The 19,535-nt window shown below is 30.2% G+C and overlaps 2 protein-coding genes across 2 annotated transcripts; both read right to left on the reverse strand.

The window, feature by feature from the left end:
- Positions 1 to 2,343: 2,343 nt before the first annotated feature.
- Positions 2,344 to 6,675, reverse strand: TRIADDRAFT_59964 (uncharacterized protein; the record flags this gene model as incomplete). Its single annotated transcript, XM_002116032.1, has 6 exons — positions 2,344 to 2,501; positions 2,593 to 2,851; positions 3,189 to 3,346; positions 4,442 to 4,649; positions 4,803 to 5,032; positions 6,423 to 6,675. 6 exons carry the CDS (start codon positions 6,673 to 6,675, stop codon positions 2,344 to 2,346), a joined length of 1,266 nt encoding a protein of 421 aa, XP_002116068.1.
- A 2,088-nt stretch (positions 6,676 to 8,763) lies between these two features.
- TRIADDRAFT_64234 (uncharacterized protein) lies at positions 8,764 to 12,756 on the reverse strand (the record flags this gene model as incomplete). Its single annotated transcript, XM_002116033.1, has 4 exons — positions 12,565 to 12,756; positions 10,783 to 10,845; positions 9,429 to 9,659; positions 8,764 to 8,925 (listed from the first exon to the last, which is right to left on the reverse strand). The coding sequence occupies exons 1-4, from the start codon at positions 12,748 to 12,750 to the stop codon at positions 8,764 to 8,766; spliced, it is 642 nt and encodes a 213-aa protein (XP_002116069.1). The 5' UTR covers positions 12,751 to 12,756.
- Between the last annotated feature and the right edge of the window lie 6,779 nt (positions 12,757 to 19,535).

Below are 19,535 nucleotides of genomic sequence, written 5' to 3' on the forward strand. Positions count from 1 at the left end.
TTTCAAAACCTATCAAGTGATAGCGGAATATTTTATAGAATCGTACCGGTGTGGATTTGTTCTACTCTCAAAAACTAATTTTGCTTCAAATAAGAAATATAATGAGGTAGGCTTGATGTGAACTAAATCGCTAAGAAAGATGTAGCTGCATTCGAAAATTTTAAATCTATTTAGGAAATCGTATTTGTGCTTGGTTTATACTCATATTTAAATTTAAAGCTGATTTATCCTTCTTATTAAATCATCAAAGATGAATTTAATCTATTTAATTTGAAGGCAATAATAAGATATAGCTATAGCAATTACAGCTATCAGGTTTGAAAGTATCACCCAATTTACGCTAGTATCTGTATTTTATTCCACTGAAACTTTCTCTATGTAACAGATTTTTCCCATTTACGAATGTTTAATCGCTTTGCTAAAAGTTTGTAATGAACTTTATTTGAAAAATATGGAATGTTTACCACTTACAATTAATTTATCATTACTCTTCACTTAATAAATGTTAGGTATAAATAATAAATTTTATGAAATATTCATCTTAGGCGAAAGTTAGTATTGATTCTTCATTGGTAGGGTCAATTCAATTTTAGTTTACCAAAAGTAAAGAAGGAATAGGTGACTCTGCTTTATTTCTTATAACCTCCAATTTGATATCACATATATTAAAATTCGATACAATCGGTGATTGCGCCGAAGCATTTGTTAGTTTCTAGAAATATATCACGTTATCTTAAATACTACAATTTACAGTCTTCAGATTTATTAGATAGTTCTGAGATTAATGTTTACAGGATTATTACTGACCTAAATATAATATAAGTTAATTAGGCATTAAAAGGCATTGATTTCAGGTATTATTTAAAGCCAAAAAAATGATGATTAACTGAAAATTAGCATCACTAAATTTCCTTAATTTAACTTTTAACTTATAAAGGGTCGCAAAATCTTTTAATAATACAACAAATTCACCAAGACTAAATATCTGCGCTACCAATTATTCAATCATAGCCATTTTAAGTTCAATAATTGTTTCACGATGCATGAAAACCTAATTTTCAACAACGCGAAAACAATCCTATCTCACAATTAGTTCGCAAAGATTACGTAGTAAAGCCAAGTTATAGAATTTCACGGACTACTTCCTAACAAGCATACCAGTCTAATGTATCGCCTTACTACAATTTAGAAAACAATTTTATTCTGCGAAAATACTAAAATACTGTGAACATCAGCATTTCTATAACTCTATACTTTTAGGCAACGTAATGCTACAACCAATATATAATAATAAAGCCCTCCAGAACGTAACTAAATAACAATTTTTGAATCAGCATCTATTTACAGCGGCAAAAGCGATTGTATTAAAATGATTAGACATCTGTAGAATAAATTTGCAAGTACCGATAAAAGCGAAAGAAGTTCTCATCACAAGAAGTATTTAAGCAATTCTAGCATATTAAAAGGGACTTACTCACACACTCATAGAGCAGTGATATTACTATGAAACATTTCAGAATGAGAGCTTAAATCATTACAAACCAAGACGAAGAAAATATGAATACAAATACTAATATTACCAAAAGGCTAGGCTTAAGATAAACCTCTTAAAAGCCAAGCTAACCATTCAAAATCGAAAGAAATCAACTTCGAAATTGTTATTTATCTATATCTACTGCCATTAATTCGCTAATTTGGTGGCAGTTCTGTGACAGTCATCAAACCAGCAGTTAATACCATTGCAGAGCATTAAAAGTGACTGCATAGCAATAGTAGATTATTATCAGTGTCTGTTCTAGAGTTTTTCGCTCTTTCGTCTATATCAGCCTAGATTTGAGCAAAAGCTAGCTCGTAACTGTCAAGACATGCAAGTATTGATCCATTCTAGCGATTTGTATGATCTCATCCTGACTCATATATGTTCAAAAAGGATTTAGACAGAAACTTGCATGTTTTGTCAGCATTAAACATTGGTAAATTCTAGGTACTTGCACAAGCTAATAGCTACTTCCAAACGAACTTTTCGAATATTTTTAAAGAAAACTAGGGATTACTCTGGTACTGTGTAAGTTACTACATTGTCGGAGAATGAGATCGGTACTCCGGTGAATCCATTTTTATATTGCAGAGCAACGTAAACTTAACAGTGTTACTGCTTTAATCAGTTTAATATAGATTGGTCATTACCTGAGAGATCGATTAATGAAGTATATGTAGGCATCATTCATCTTCACATTCAGTTGTCATTTATAGTTTCCCATCTCTGCTTAATGTTCAAGCATCCAATATTATTATATAAACTTATGATCTTAATATCAAGGTTGTATTGCCTAGATAAGAGACTTATTTAGGTATTGATGAAGATTGACGATTGGCTGAAGGATTGATTACTGAACTATAGGTGGGAATCATTTCGTCTCCATTTTCAGCTCTGGCGATGTCATTTATTGTCGTATTAGATGCCACGCAAGTATCATAACTAGGAGGTAAATTATTCTTGGCTTTTGCAAGTTTAAAAGAACAAAACATTTCGAGTAAGAGATGAATAGTCATTCAAAATTTGATTTTTATTTTCTAATTAGAATATCTTACCTGGTACGTCATTAACCCTTGTGCTATCGAAAATGGATCGTAAATAAGAAATCGTATTTTCTACGTCTATCGAATTTTCTGATACCCATGATGAAGAACAACTCGAAGAACTAGTGCTAGCATCACTAGTTCTTCTACTGATGCAGCTATTGGACCAATTGTGGCAACTAGTAGGAGAAGATGATCTGAGTGACATTGTTCCTATAACTACCGGCATATTAACGCATAGGTTAAATCCAAATGGAACTTTAACAGAAATCTATCAAGTATAGAAAAAAGTTTGCCAAATTAATACGCAAGATCAATAGAAGCGGATTACTCGTTGTTATCAAAATGCTAAATGGCCCTAACATATTAGAGCAATTGAATAACTTATTGGCTTCAATATGTATGAATAATAAGCAGAAGGTATTAATTAAAGGATATTGAAAAATTGTTTGGATTAAATAAAAAATATCAATGCATTCTGCATTGCATCTCATGGATCTAAAGATAGAAGTATTAAGCTATAATTCAAATGCCATATGAGATATTCAAGCTATCTACATGAATAGGTGTACTAAATACTTTTAATATATGATTTACTTTCCCAGTACCTTAATGTAATAAAGTAATTCAATGATTGAGCATTTGATAGTCGGTGAAAGGTTAGGAATGATAATTTCCCCATTCGTCCATGCCATTGTAGCACCTCCAGTAATTGGACGATTGTAATGAACTGCTGCAAGTTCTCGATCATGGTGTTCAAAAGTTCCTAGGGACAAAGTAGTTTCACCTCACTTTTGGTTAAGCGATAAATATATCAAACAAAAGTAAAAATTAATCATCTACTTGCTACTTATCAGGTATTAGCTCTTTCATTGTACATATTACTTAAAGTTTCAAGTAATATACAAAGATTAAGGTATAGCAACATGATGATAATTGATTAATCTTAATAAGAATTTAAGCAAGCCAAAAGCAGCGGTGAATTAAGTATCATAACAATTTATATCTAGTTTCAAATTGGTTTGATAACAGGTAACTGCTAATTGTCATCAAACTGATAGAATAGCATGATGGAACCTACGATAAATTCAAGACACTAAGCAACTTATATAATAACTTAATATCTTAATGAAATACGAATCATCTATTGCTACGTACAAATTCAAGCTTACTAAATCTACTCGTTAACCAAATATTAAGCAATAAAAAAAAATTTTATATGTCGGAACCCTAATTCAGAAGCAATACCAGATACAATTTCAGTCATTTAAATTATTTGTATGACGGTCAATAAAGTACGAGTTCAGTTACATATAAATTTAGAAGATATACCAGTATTTAATAGTAGCAAGCATCTACTCCTGAACACAAAATTAAGCTGGATAAATGCGTTTACTATCCAAAGTATCCGACGATGCTAGAAATATTTGCAGCATATAATGATAAGAGGCATTGCTAAACTCAAAGTCAAGCTCTACAAATTAAACTGGCTGCCATCGATGTATGATCGAGGTATCACGACGATATCGATGCAGCAATATATCAATTTGATACAAACTGCAGAAGAGAATTAATATTTTAGTATTTTCTGTCAGCTACTGTAAAAAAACATAACAGCTAAGGTAAGGTGCAGTACGAAATCAGAACTTATAATGACTGCATCGTTTAATATTGCATTGCGGCAATCATACTTTACTAATATTATACGCTGTAAACTTCCAATTTACGTATGCGTTGTAGGTAGGTAAAATGCTACTAAAACCAAAATTAGAGAATTTAATGACTACAAAGCTTTCAATTTATGCTCATATCTAGTCAAAATTATAGAAGTGGCTGATCATAGAAAATCTAGCAAGCTAACCTTCAGCCACATAACGGACATCTTGTAATAGTTTAGCTTTTACGTACGGGATTGTTCTACGAGTTAAATTTTCAATCTCCACATTAATAATAATCTTATCACCAGGACAGTATCCATAACGATTTAGCCAACTAGTAACCTTTAATGGGCCTCTTTTCCAAATAAGCCAACCGACATTTTTTTGTCTCTTAACGGGAGCTTTAGCTCGCTACAAAAGTGCAACACCATTCAATATATTGAGTAATTATTATGCAGATAATTAAGATTCTTAACAAGCACAGAAAGTAGAGATCTAAGTTATTTTGCTAGCAAATGGCTTCATGCTTTCACTGCCAATTCTGCAGAAGTAAAATCAACTTACAAAGAGAAAGGGTAAGTTGATATTAATTCGTTCTTTAATAGTAATTTCTACTTTAGTTTCATATTTGCGCTCCTTTGGCCGCTCTGCTGTCGCTTCTAAGCGATATCGGATATAACAGTCGGAGCTATAGTCAAAAGAAGATGGCAAATTTTCAATCGGCAATTGAAATTGGAACCCAAATTTGTGCGCTCCAGCCGGAATCCAAGTATAATTGCCATCGCCATCTCGTTCTACATAAGAAATTTTTAGGCATATACTTAATTTACTGGATTTAAACGAGTACTTTATCTCAATGCTTTATTACATAAATTTGAATATACTCTTTTCATATTTAAGCAATCAACAGTATCTCTGGAAAGAGTTTATCAAGTGAGAAATAAAATCTCTTATAAAAACAAGAGCACCCATTTGATACTGAAATTTACAGTCATTTCCGAAGTGTATTATCGAGAATTTGTAAATCTTGAAGGCTGGGTTCTGATTATTTCAGTATGAAGTACAATATCTTATTGCTGTCATTAAAATCAATCATAGAGTACAGCAGCCAGCTCCTATGATAAACTAATCCATTTTTGTTACAATTTACTGTCTCCATGATTTTGATACCGAAAATACTTGTTAGTGAAACATGAAGGTATCTATTTCTCTATTTCTATAAAATTTTATTCTACTACAAACTCTGGCTTCTGATATTTTCGATATGAAGTACAATATCTTATTGCTGTCTTTAAAATCAATTATTAAAGTATGGTAGCCAGTTACTATCACAAGCTAATCAATTTATATTACAATATACTGTCTTAACAACTTTGGTTTCGAACCTATCGGTTGGTAAAATATTAGAATGTCTATTTCTATAACTCTTTATTCTACAGCAAACTCTGGCTGCTAATATTTTCTATGTGAAGTACGGTATCTTATTTTACTCACTTAAATTAATCCTAGAGTGCGGTAGCCAGCAACTATCATAAATCAATCAATTTTTATTGCAATTTGCCATCTCTATAACTTTAATATCGAACATACTCGTATCTGTTAATAAAACATTGAGCTGTCAATTTCTATGACGATTTATTGTAAATTAAACTATATAACATTGAAAATCTTATGAGCGATTTTTCTTTCAAGACAATTAAGCTATTTTATAAGAAATAATACTTATACGAAACTAACGCAACTTTATGTTTGTGATAAAGTATCTTTAAAACATTAAAAGAGGTAGTACTTCGCGTAAGACTTCATTTTATTTCATAAATTTGGCTCTGCCAACAAAATTCATAACTATCCATTTCCAGTCTAAAACTGTCCATTTTATTGCAACTAAATCTACTATTCACATATAGTATAGAGAGTACTTTTTACCTCTAACTCAAATTCTAACTTCTTGTTCAATTTATAAGCCATTATAGTAGATAGTACAAAGATATTATATTGATATGCATGATTTTTCTAGAACAGATTTTTTTTCTTGTTCATACATGAGCAGTTTAAATTAAAATGAACTAGATTCAATCCCATATGCTACCTTTTTAGGCTCTTACACAAATGGCCGTAATGCAAAACAGCATTTTTCATTGCTTTCTATCGTCTAGCATCAGTAAGGCTGTAAATTATTCTTACCTCCGCCGTAAATAGCATTGGTGCGATCGCAAAAAGTCAGAAACTCATAACAGTCGTTCACTTCACGTTCGATAACCGATCGATTCTTCGATTTTGTATGAGTATAAGCACAACCAAATAAGCGAATTTTAATAAATTTTAATTTAATTGCTTCACGAAATTCAATTAACACTTGACCATGAATAGAATCTCCGGGATTATAGATCAATTTATTTTGATCCAATATGATTTGAAATAATATCAGTTTTCTCATGATGTAAACGCCGTTATGCTATTTCTAACATGATACATCAGGAAGAACATATTTTACTTCGGTGACCTATCACCACTCTCATCCATCAAATGATGATATAATACCGCTTTCAAGGACTATTGCTCAGTAAGAGAATAGCTACGATCGGTAACTCTGATTATATTATAGAATACCAAGTTCAAACTTTGCCATATTGCGACGACAGTTCCTGGCACAAGGTTCAATGTTAACATATTTTTGTAGGAGTATGGAAGCAATCATCAAATTATCATTTGTTTATTTACTTTTATACAGACACCAGAGTTCATGTACACTTATGCAGTTCTTTGCAACGCAGAATCACTGGCGCAATCTTAATTCGACACAATCTTACCAATTTCATTTTAATTAACGTTGTTGTGTATTATAATCTACAGTCAAAGCTAACAACCTTATTGAAGGTTGGTACTACTCTCAATCAGCATAGAGAATTGGAAAATAAACAAGTATTTAGAGTTATTTTAAAATTAACTACGTACTCCTACTCCAATTATTAATTGAAAAATGGCCGCTTATATACTAGCTTCATTTACGCTTATACTTACGTCGCATTATAATTATAAATTTGTAAAACAGCAGATTAATACATATACGTAACACAATCCAAAATTAGTATGTAGAATTAGCAAGCATTAAATAACGCATTTATAGAATACTATAAATCATTATTATCAGTCACGATTATCGTATTTGTAGTTTGCAACAATAGTTAGTTTATGACATGTTCATTCAGAAGATACCGAATTAACACAAAAGCGATCTTTACCTATACTATCAATATTACGTGATATAATTAATACGGTATATAGTAATATATCACATGAATGCAAAATTCAACAAATTTAGCATGAAATAAAATAAACGATTTCATTTTGCTCCCAGTAAACGTTAAATATATGATGTCAGGGTAATGACTATATGTCGGAATTATTCATCACATTCTTGGTGAAAGTAATCTCTGCCCGCATTCATAGCCAAAAGTTACATAGTCCGTAAAGATGTAAGTTACTCCCTAAAATTACAATCATATACTGTAAGAACATTTTTAAGGGATGATAACAACCTACAGTATACCTTCACATCCTTATAATATATTCGCTTCAGAGGTAGACTTATTGTAAACTCAGAACATCGAATTTAATTATTTATAAATTTAAAGCTAGAAACCGATCTTGATTTATATTATACTCCAATCTTTTATATTGGATATTAGTAGGCATTAAAGTGCAGTCTTCTCCAATTTTAATTATTTTTCAGCTTTAATAGTATCTTTCCCGGTAAGCTAATTACATCATTCATAGTGCTATAGCACCAAGATTGTCCACAGCAGTATTTATTCATTTTTATTTTAAAAAATTTGCTTTGGGGATTATCGAAGTCAGAAGCAAAGCATACTGCAAGTAGATCCATAATACAAAGGTGACAGATTAATAAATATGCTAAGTCAGCAGAGTTTCCATATAATGCGTCAAGCCCAATTTTAATAGCTCAAGAACAAGTACGCAAAAGCCATGGATTTTATTTGTCGTTAAGAAATGTACATTCTAATCGTTTGATTTAACTTAATAAATTAAGATCTTATTTCACGCCAGTACGAGTAATTAATATCAATCAAGCATGAACATTAACAAATTCAACGTTTTATAGCATTCTACACTATCGGTTTTTATATACGCTATCTTAACTGTTATAAGCATAATTTGGTAATCAAGTAAGTTGACTAAGGTAAATTAGGTTTAATTTCAGAGTTAACGATTAAATTAAAAACGCCTTCAAGAATCTAAAAACTAAGCTATTTTCAAGTATGGGACAGGAAATAAAAATAAATGAAATGGGATAAGCATTTCTTAAATTGTTAGTATACTTATAAAGCAATGACACTTAACTGATTACCATATAGTATAAGAAGTGAATTAGAATAAATAATACTCTAAACTACATCCTAGAATAGTAAAACTCATCAAAATATTTCAAAATGCAGAAGCAAATTTGTCGATGATAGTCCAATTTGATAGGTATATACTTCAACCGACAATAAGAACTATTTAGTTATGCTTTAACACCCGTTACCATAGCTGGTTGTGCGGCTTGCACTGGTTGGCCCATATTGGCAGCATCATAGCCAGGAGGTTGTTGGGGAACTGTCGTTGTAGTTGTTTGCTGAATAACGACGGTAGTTTGTGCCGGCTGGACAATAACTGTAGCAGTACCCTATTGGAGAGATAATTTACAAGTTTATTTTAAAATGATTACAACAATTTGAAATACTTTCATCATAGATAATACATCTTTAATAATGTAGTTGGATTGCGATTGACTAAAAACAAATAATTAATTATAGATGACATATCATTAATGTTCCTAAAGGTGCAATCTAAAGCCACAAATTTATAAGAACTGCTTAATGTACGGCAATGATGTTAAATACACCTTTACCGTAACAGAGACACCACCTAAGGTACTTTCATAATTTATAGATATTTAAAAATAGTGCAATAAAACTAGTTATAGTTATAATAACGACTTATTTGACGATAGCGATAGAACGCTGCGGCAACAAGTAAATCAAGATTAATCCTAGAAAAAATAAGATTGTTCCTCCAATGTTATCTTGGAAAATTAAATTATTCTAAAGTAATTTATTTCCCTATGCCCCATGCATAACAGCTAATAAGATGACAATCCGTAATATTAATTACATTATTTTAAATTACCTTTATGATAGCTCTGCCAAGTGTCATAAAGCGTATGCATACTGCAAAATTTGCGAGAAATATTAACATATAGATGACGGAAAAGATTATTGGGACAAAGTTGTACAAAGGGTTAAGTTGACCAATAGTTTGAAGATAAGTAACGCTGGTTGAAATGCTGTTGCATCCAAAGCAGAAGGCAATAAATTGTGTAATAAAGCCAACCAATCCAACAAATGTAACGCCTTTGACCTAGTTAGTAAGTAAGTAAATTGTTGCATATTTTCTTTATATGTTCTTTCGAAAGAAATTGAATCAACAAAACTAATAAATAAATACTTTCAGTGGCTTAAGAAATATATAATTATAACCTTTTTTTAACGATTTAATGATTTATTCAACAACGAATGGTAAAGGCTATAAATCCAGTACCGTAACTAGCAATGAGTAAATAGTTTAGAAATCTAAATTATTAATAACAATTTAATTCAAAAAAATATTTTTGGGATGATTTTGGATCTAGACATTTCCTTCAATGTTTGAACTATATCCTGGAGCATAGACTTATTTCTTTTAAAAAATAGATAGTTTCAACAGCTAGTATTATCCGAACCAATAGTGTTATCAGGACAGTTTTGAGATAGAAACTACTATTAACAAATGTCGTTAACAACATTAAGAAGACGTTCTGTATATTTTTCTCTTTCAGTAAAATCTTAATGGATTTAAGGCATAGATTAATTATTGTAATTATCATAGATTAACTATTGTATTGTATTAATTATTGATTAATTATTATAGTCATGTAGATGATAATTTACTAGTGATTAAACTTTGATCAATAATTAATTGCAGTAGTGCTATTCCTAGAATAGAATCTTTTAGAGAAAATTATGTTGGACCTAAAGAACAGGTAAACACTACCGGTATGGTATCCTGTATCTAATAGTATTGACTGCTATGAAGATAATATCTAGGTAATGCATTTATTAATTATTAATAATAAAATCTTCGTTAAGTATGATGGCAGAAATAATTTATCATTTCCTAGATCCGAAAACTATGCAGATTAACCAATATATACCAGTATTGAGAATTACTATGTCACTTTCAAGAAGTCGATTTTTATATATAAATTCCTGTCAATCAATGTTTGATCAATAATGCTGTGATCTAAATGCTTCTTGCATCTTTTCTTTACAAACACCCTAACTAGAGCTAAAACTTAATTTGAAGACTGCCTAACACTATAATAATACAAACGGTCATCATTGCAATTAAATTTATGATAATCACTGCTGTGCTATATATTAGAAGCCATTCTCATTTTAGAATTATATTTAGATAGATAGAATAACAAATTATTAATATTTACCGAATTCGATGTTCTTTGGACCGCTGAACCCACAATAATGCCGACAATTCCTACTAAAATTGCCTAAACATCAAGCGATTTTAGAGTCAATATACATCATTTTAAACGTTTAATCCCTAATATGTATTCAGATCAATGTCAAGACGTTAATTCGTTCAAAGTTTGGTTCTGTGCTGAAGAAGCATAGAAAAGAAATTTTACAATGCACTGATTTTTTAGCAATTGCTATAAAAATTACGTAATTATAATTTATTCTGTTCGCTTTATCCTTAACTCAGTTTGGATAAAGGTTTACCAAGTAATACGTCAAAAAAAATCCACTTTTAAGCCATACTCCAGTTAACAAATTCGGCTTGATAAAATGTTAGAGCGTATAGAGAGAAGATATAGAACGTGCTCGTACTTGTAGATTAAGCTCTTTTAATGGTTGATCGATGGCAAAGAGATTTATGATTAGCCATTTTACCAGTACTTTCATTGAAATGGCATATCCAATTCTCACGCGACATTAAGTAAAATTGCCTTAGATCTCGAATTTACTAATATACCCGTATAGAGTAGTTTAAAAGCATCAGAATCGAAGAGCGCTAATAATCAATACGTATCTATTCTCAATCATGATAACATTTAGCTACGGTTAAGGCCTTAAACTAAATTCTAATGGTTTTCAAAGAAAATTTTTTTGCTTTCTAATTTCTAGGTAGTGTTTATTTATAATTAACGCTCTTTGCGAAGCTTTTGTGAAAAATCATATATAGTAAACTAATTTACTGCGACTACTACTAGAACGCTGCAGATATCAGTCATTGATTTAGAATAAGTGAGAAGACGGATAAGATAGGCTGACCTCTAGCTAATTCTAAAAGCTATAAATATGTTTGATATTAGCACCATTCTTTCACACATATTGTGGTAACTTTTAGCATCAATATGGCGTACAAACTACATGCTCTAGTATCGCTTTCTATCACCTTCGAAAGTCACTGTAATTTGTGTAATTGCAGTACGAGTTCTTTCCAACACACGTATTTGATCTAATCCTGCCGCTTTACGATTATCATAACGCCTGTTTTTATCAGGTAATGCCGCTTACATTTTGTTGCTATGGCTGAATTCAAGTATTACTAACATGTTCAATACAAAATCTTTTAAAATTAGTTTCAAATTAAGATTTGAAACATAAAGTGCACTTGTAGAACCAGCTATTTTCCCCAGTAAAAAATAATAATTAATGAACGTAATATCAATATTTGCGGTTTCTCGTTTAATAGATTCCATCCAGAAGAAAGAAGCACTGATTGATCATATTGAATTTTCATAACCATTAATTCAATGTCGAAGAAACTTCTATAAATTACAACTAACAACTCACTGCTTAATAGGGACAAATATAGAAAATGATTAGGCTACTTCAGATATAAAATTAAATTTTTCTCTGACTTTGATTACATTGAAAGATATTGTCGTGTATGGGCATAATCATCTTGCTATCTCCCTATTTTTCATTAACCAATCTTACAAGGAAAAAATCTTATAGAGAATTTACAATATAATTCATTGGACAAGCAAACAAACTGACAAACAAACAATTTATTCTATAAAAGGGCTAGATAGTTTGTTTTCTCTTGAACATCATTTCAAACAGTTCTATGAATCCATTCAGGAAATAGGTCAGATTTTATTTCAATCACTCACTAATTGTTCTATCGACAGAAATAGCAAAGGGGAACGAGCCCCGATTTATAAGAAACACCAAGATTTAGAATGGCAAATATTACTTACAAAAACGCCTCCCCATACTGGATAATGATAAATTACAGTTTGTGTGCCAGCGTATACAACAGAAGCCAAGATTGGATTGGAACCAATACCGTAATGAAGAGCAATAGTAACGATGCCCGATATGATTAATTCTATTCCCATATGAGTGAAAGCGATGGTGGAATAAGCTGCAACTACTGCACTCATTTTGTCTTTAATCTCGATGTAGATTTTAAAAAGAAAATAAAAGGAGAGAATCTAGTCACTAATTCAACAAGTTGAAAGTAATGGAGAGTAATAGCGAGGATTTATCAATCAATGGAATAAAATTCTTTTTTCTCTATCCTAAATAATTTACAGTAACGTAGTAAGATATAGTTATGATGTTGCTACTGTCGCTTATATCCGTCTTTTAGTGTTGCTATGTACTTTATAACATTAGTTATTTCTATGGCGGTTTTACTCAGCATTGATTGTCTATGAAATACATTTAACAACATCATGCCCTGCAGGGAAAGTTATTTTTAGCATAGAGAAGGACCATCAGAAAACCTCCATATCACTATCAGAATTACAGTCGAATTGATTATAAAGGTCGGTGTTATTAACGATAATAACAGTCTTAATTCAGATGGTCCATAAAGATAAATCAATTTCTTTATCTTCATTATCAATATACATACTCGATAAGACACAGTAACATCTTTCTTCTTATTATTCAATAACTGCTAGTGCCCTTTCTTTGTGTAAGAACATAATTTAATTACTATCGAACTAGAATTAACAATAACAATTAATAATTATAATGAGACACAATTACCTTGTCATTAAACTACCTGTTAACATATACTGTACTAGTTCCTATGATAGTATTCCTATCCAATCCCTATATGAAAGTATCTGACGTAATCGAATTACTTGGATAATCCTCTATGAATAGCTTTGCATTTCTTCAATCAAAACATGATAAAGGCTGATTTTATTACGTATCAGTTGCTATAGGAACCCTAGGAGAAAGCTATAATTTGGCGTGTCATGACCGATTTGCATATACTTCCTACAGTGAAACTATAGGATAGGATAAAAATTCATGAGTTCAAGGTTTTAATCTTAGTAAGATAAATCACGCATTAATCACGGCATAATTTAGTGGTTAAAAGTAGATCAAGAAGAATTGATTGAATACACTTGCCCTAACATCCGCTATTATAAACTTTAATTCTAATTTCAACATTCTTGCAATAATAACATCTTCTGAAAGATGTCTTAAATATTTTGATTAAACATAAGGCTTTTCCTTGTTCAACTAGATAGACTGAGTACGTATAAACTAGTATTAAGTACTTAGAATTTCAACAATATTCCATTATTTTCAAGCACAATAATATTGTTGGAAGCTTTTAGCTAATGATGATACTTTTCGACTTTTCCTACCGTATTAATTTATCGTATGCTAATATTCAATTAAATTACTGTGAAATTTCGAGATTCTTCCTACATTATCAAGCACAAGAATTATCAGAGTTTATTGATGATTTTACTTATCTTACTCAATCCTTTCACGATGAACGAACAAACCAAATATATTATATTAATAGGTTTATTTAGAATTCAAATACTTTAAGAATATCATTATGAATAAGAATTAAGCCAAAATAGTTTTAAAAACATTACTTTTATTTATTCCATCCAATCCTTTAAGGATAATATGATGGAATGAATAGACCAAACAAATGCCATTAATAAGTTTAAAGCAATTTCAATATCTTTTCAATCTTTTACTAATTCTACTCAATCCTGCATAATGAATAAACGAAATACTATATGTGTGCTATTATGACGTTTTACCAGGATTTCAATATCGTTTCAAATCTTTTCACTATCATCGGGTTTAAAAATACTTCAGAATATTGTTATTAAAGATAAAATTGTCAATGGAAGCATATGCAAAGCAGATACATTTTGTTTATCTTAAGCTATATGATACGGATCTCATTACAATATATCATTACTTCTTCACCAAATAATATTCAAATCTCTAAAGCAACCTAGAGTAGATTCTATGCCACTTACTATTTTAAGTGAGTCTAAAATAATAATATTTGCTCTGGAAATCCTCTCATTGATCATAATTTATAATATTACGATCCATAAATTACGACGTTATAATTACTTCACAATTACTATTCTTGCAAATAAATTCGATCATTAAATCCTTATAACTACTCTATCAATGAAATATCAAGCTAATTTACCTTCAAAATCTACGTGGATATTAAAATGTATTTAATTGTATAGTTTTAAAAGCTTCAAATCTATCAATAACTCTAACTCACCAGATTAAATTGCTACCTGTAGCAAAATCAAACTGAATGAATATCAATACTCTATATTGCTACTTTATGTAATATCCATTCATGAAATTGAACATACGGACTCAGTACAATCACATAGCATCAAGTGTAGACAAAATTTAGCGTAAAGCAAAAACTATTTACCCCCATTGGATCTAAAGCTACATATGTAATTGTAGATATATTCGTAAACTTATAGCCTTACGGCGGAAGACAGTAGTTACTGACATATGTAAAAGCGTATCCTATCTAAAATAGTGTTTGCAAAGTGCAACACCATAAATACCGTATGTGATGACCATAGCTTTAGGAATTTGCATTCTGATGATTGTAATAATTTGGGTCATCACATCAGCAAAGAATTACGCAAGATTATAGAGGAAATAACCATCTTTATTGCAATTAATATTAATGAAAAATCAAGAGTAAGGTTTCAGCATGAAAACAGTATAATATATTCTGATAGCTATAGTAAGATAGGATAGATTGATCATGCAAGTTCACGTGCATTTAAGTGAATGAACTACATAGATAATTGTAACACCACTTTATAATACGTTTAGGATTATTCACATACTAGAATGTATAATACCACCGCTACCAATGACAATTTTAGATGCCGTTTAAGAAAAATATGAAAATCACACTGCACGATTACTAGATCTATTTGCCAATTTCACCTTTTAATTACTCTCAGTTAGGCTTTACTACTTTCGTCTTGGTGCTATTACAGTAAAGTCCTAGATCCAAAATAATCTAAATTGTACGTTTTGATTATGGGCTACGTTCAAAGTAATATTCGTTTCTTACTTTGCATTTTGTAAACCACTGTTACAGCTATTGAAGTCTATCTACATTACTTAAGATCCATAGATACAGCGTAATTTCGTCCAGTATTTTGTTGGATAATGACTGCAGCGTTAGCTGGAGCCACCACAGTGTCACAGGTCTGTTTATAAAAGAAATAAAAACTCATATTATTCCATGCTAAATACAAATCTTTTCCTATTAGCTGTAAAGGATGTCAAAATAATTACTATTTGTGGAAGTCATTAGTGAATTTCGAAGGATTGTAATAGGTCCTAAAAATTTATGCTTGACGAATGATAAAAAATGAATATAACACTTTGTCCATCGATCAATACAGGCACACAGTGTATCAGTTTAGTGTTAACGTATTTTAAAATCTAATAGGTCCGAAATAGGTTTTGATAAGTAGCGCAAGTTTAATGCTAATACTGCAAGCTCTCAAGAGCGACGGTTCGTTCCATTCTTGACTACAGTTTTAAAAATGATTAATTATTCTGGTTTATATTTTCTTTCCAATTCGTATTGTAAAGATAAAATCGTTAGTTAGCAAGTGCAGCCAAAAACTCTTACCGCAATCTAGTTTTTTATAGCAACATTTCTCGATGCCTAAAATAATTTAATTCGTTGATGTCGTAATTTAATACCCTAATTACTATTCTAATTTAAGCCAACTGTTAATTTACTCCTTGCGGCTAAGATCAGAATTAATTCCATATGTGGTAAGTTAATTTAGGTTTATCAATGATGGTATTATAAATTTAAGTAAAGCCAAAATCATAGCTAAAATTATAAGATTATACAAGAATAGTTTAACTTAAATATTAGATTACAAGATTACGTTAGTATCTACCAGTAGAAGACAATTATAATATGTATTGTAGTAATTCTACTAAGATGTTCATATTAAGATTCCGAGGCATAAGTAGATTAACTAAATACGTAATGTAAAATTTGTATTGCGATACTTTAATTTAAAAAGCAAGTTATGAACAGATCGCATGATAGTAAATATGCAATTAATCTTGTAGCTTGCTTGGCAAGATAGGATAGTACTGTTAAAAAGAATCAACACGTTACTAGCTCTTTATAAATGATGAATTTGGCTGTAATAATTTAGTTAGTCTGATAGCAGCTAGTTATCCTTGGTATTTGTATGATAAACCTAACTTATGTAATAATATGAAGTTTAAAAGAAATTATGGTTCTTGTTTTATTATTTTGAAACACTTTATCACAAACTTTAATGCTGATTTTATCTACTGTATTTCTTACGGCTATAACGTATTGTTTCAGTTGTCGATAGTTGCAGCTTCAATCTTAGTTTCCAACATTGCTTGGATATACGATAAGCGTATATTAAAATAATTTTATAGTTTATAATCATGGTCGTTCATTTTAACTATCATCCAATATTGTCAAAATATCTTATATTTTATAGCATAAGATTTAGTGTTAAAATATAGAATATTACAGAATAAAATAAAATAAATTGAAATTATCCATTTTTATATCATTAATATTCTAATCACTTATTTCTCGCAATTATATATTGCCCTATTTAAGCTGATCACTTCTAGAACCACTACCAGCAACATACTACTACTTAAGTCGAATTTATGAATAAGATAAAGTTTATCATGAATTTAAGTAACATTTAGAACACGGCTTCTGATACAATTTTGGTCAGGTTTGTGTCTATTTTCTTTCGTTAAGTATCACTTCCTTGGCACTTTATTTATCTACCTCATCTACATACGAGTTTAGTAAAGATCCATATTCCTTGCTCGTATTATAATTATCAATTAAAACTTTGCCTTCAGATAGGTATAGAATATGCTCCTGTAGCAGAGTATAGTTTTAAAAATTTGCTACAATTGATTTTTTCGAAATACTTTAGCCTTAAATACGACAATCTAGCCAACTTACGAAAGCTATGATCCTTACCATGGTCTTTACGAAATAATTCATGCTAACATGGATCTCTGTATCCAGTAGGAATTCATCTTTTTCAGAAATAAAGATTTGGCTATGATTGTTATTCTAATCATAAGCCTGAATAATATTTTTGCATCTGGATATGTACTTAGTAGGGTGGGATAGTATATATACATTTACTGCCTAAGATTAATATTTATATTAGTGGTAACTCAGTGTGTTACTTACAGTGCTGTACTATATGAAATAAAGAATCAAATGATCATTCATATTCCCTTTGTTATCCTAATCTTAACTTGCTTACCGGTAACTCCATCAATTAATATTGGCTAGAAGGGCCTTTAACTGCTACTACAAATGATATGTTACAAATTTTTTATGAATATAAGCCATATTCATACCGAATTATGTCCTCATTTCATCTCCAATTTATACAACGGAAGTTCCTTTCAATCTTTATGTTTTACCCTTTTCTAAAAACAGCCACTATCTAAGATCTATATAGGAGTTTTTACTCGTCTGAAATTCATTCTACCTGAAGCACTTTATCGTAAGTCAACGTATAATAAAGTTATTTATTCTACGTTGAAGATATAGCAGTCTATGTTTTACAGAAAGACTTATGATTTCATAATATATAACGATATAGTATAGACACGAATTCTTCGAAATTCTATGAAGTTATAAAAGTTCAGCCACAGAATATGTAATTTTGCCTAGTAGTATGAACTAGAACTAAAAGCATCAATCAATCAATCTGCAAGGACAATTACTGTTCTTCCGCAATATTAAGCAAATAATTTTTAATTCTAATTTTAAAGACAGCTAATAGAAATCCACTTTCTTATCTAAACAAGCACTTTTATAAAATAATTAAACTATTCAATCTATTACAAAAGTTTAATTTTAATTCATGACGTATCATTATACCGGATGAAGTAACATTAAACACAGAATAAAATCAAACAAGATTGATATGGTATTCTTTTCTATATGAAGTATATTCTATTATTAATATAAATCAATTTCTACTACACTGTAGCCTAATTTCACATACCTATTATCTATATTTAATAATTTACTTTGTAGAATTGTATTTACATTCTAGTTTGAGTATAATGTAAAAATACTCCAACATAGACATAAGTTTTTTTAATCACTCTTTCAATTTTATAACTAATTCTCTCTTGATGCGCTTTCTATATAGTAAAATAAATTATTATCATAGATCTTGATAATTAATTCTACTAGCTGCGCGGTAAGCTTATACACATTACCTCTTCTACTTTACTATAGCTACTTAACCAGTTCATGTTGTTTATAAACGTAGTTATCGAACACAACTTCTTCAAACTTTAACTGCAATAAAATGTCATTATTTTGTTGTATAAGTCCGATGTAGTTTTTCGTTATGGTAACGGACTCTCAATTTTCCGAAATACTAAAACTGAATGACCATTTTCTTCCAATTTAAATCTTATTCATTTTAATGTAATTATAAGTACCATTAATTAAGATTAATCTCTTTCACCTTGGTACCGATAATTAATGTCGATAGATTTAACTAAATTAGCTACTAGTAATCATGAACATATTAAGATATATTCACATTTCCGAACATTTAAGTATAACCCTTAGTGTCTATTTCTCGGTTAATCACGTATTTGCCGGAGCAGAATATTAGCCTAGTATTATGTACCTATTGAATATTTTAAAAAAGATATTTCTATATTAAGCCTAAAGTGTTATCTCTTAGGTGATAAAGAATATTTTAAACAAAAATCAAGGAAAAGCTATTAATTGCTTTCGCAGAAATTTTAATCCACAATATTTAAACATGCCTTGCATTCAACTAATATGGATTACAATACCTGATATGAACAGCTACTGGGA

The sequence above is a fragment of the Trichoplax adhaerens genome, genomic scaffold, assembly GCF_000150275.1.
Source record: "Trichoplax adhaerens TRIADscaffold_13 genomic scaffold, whole genome shotgun sequence".
Lineage (NCBI taxonomy): Eukaryota > Metazoa > Placozoa > Uniplacotomia > Trichoplacea > Trichoplacidae > Trichoplax > Trichoplax adhaerens.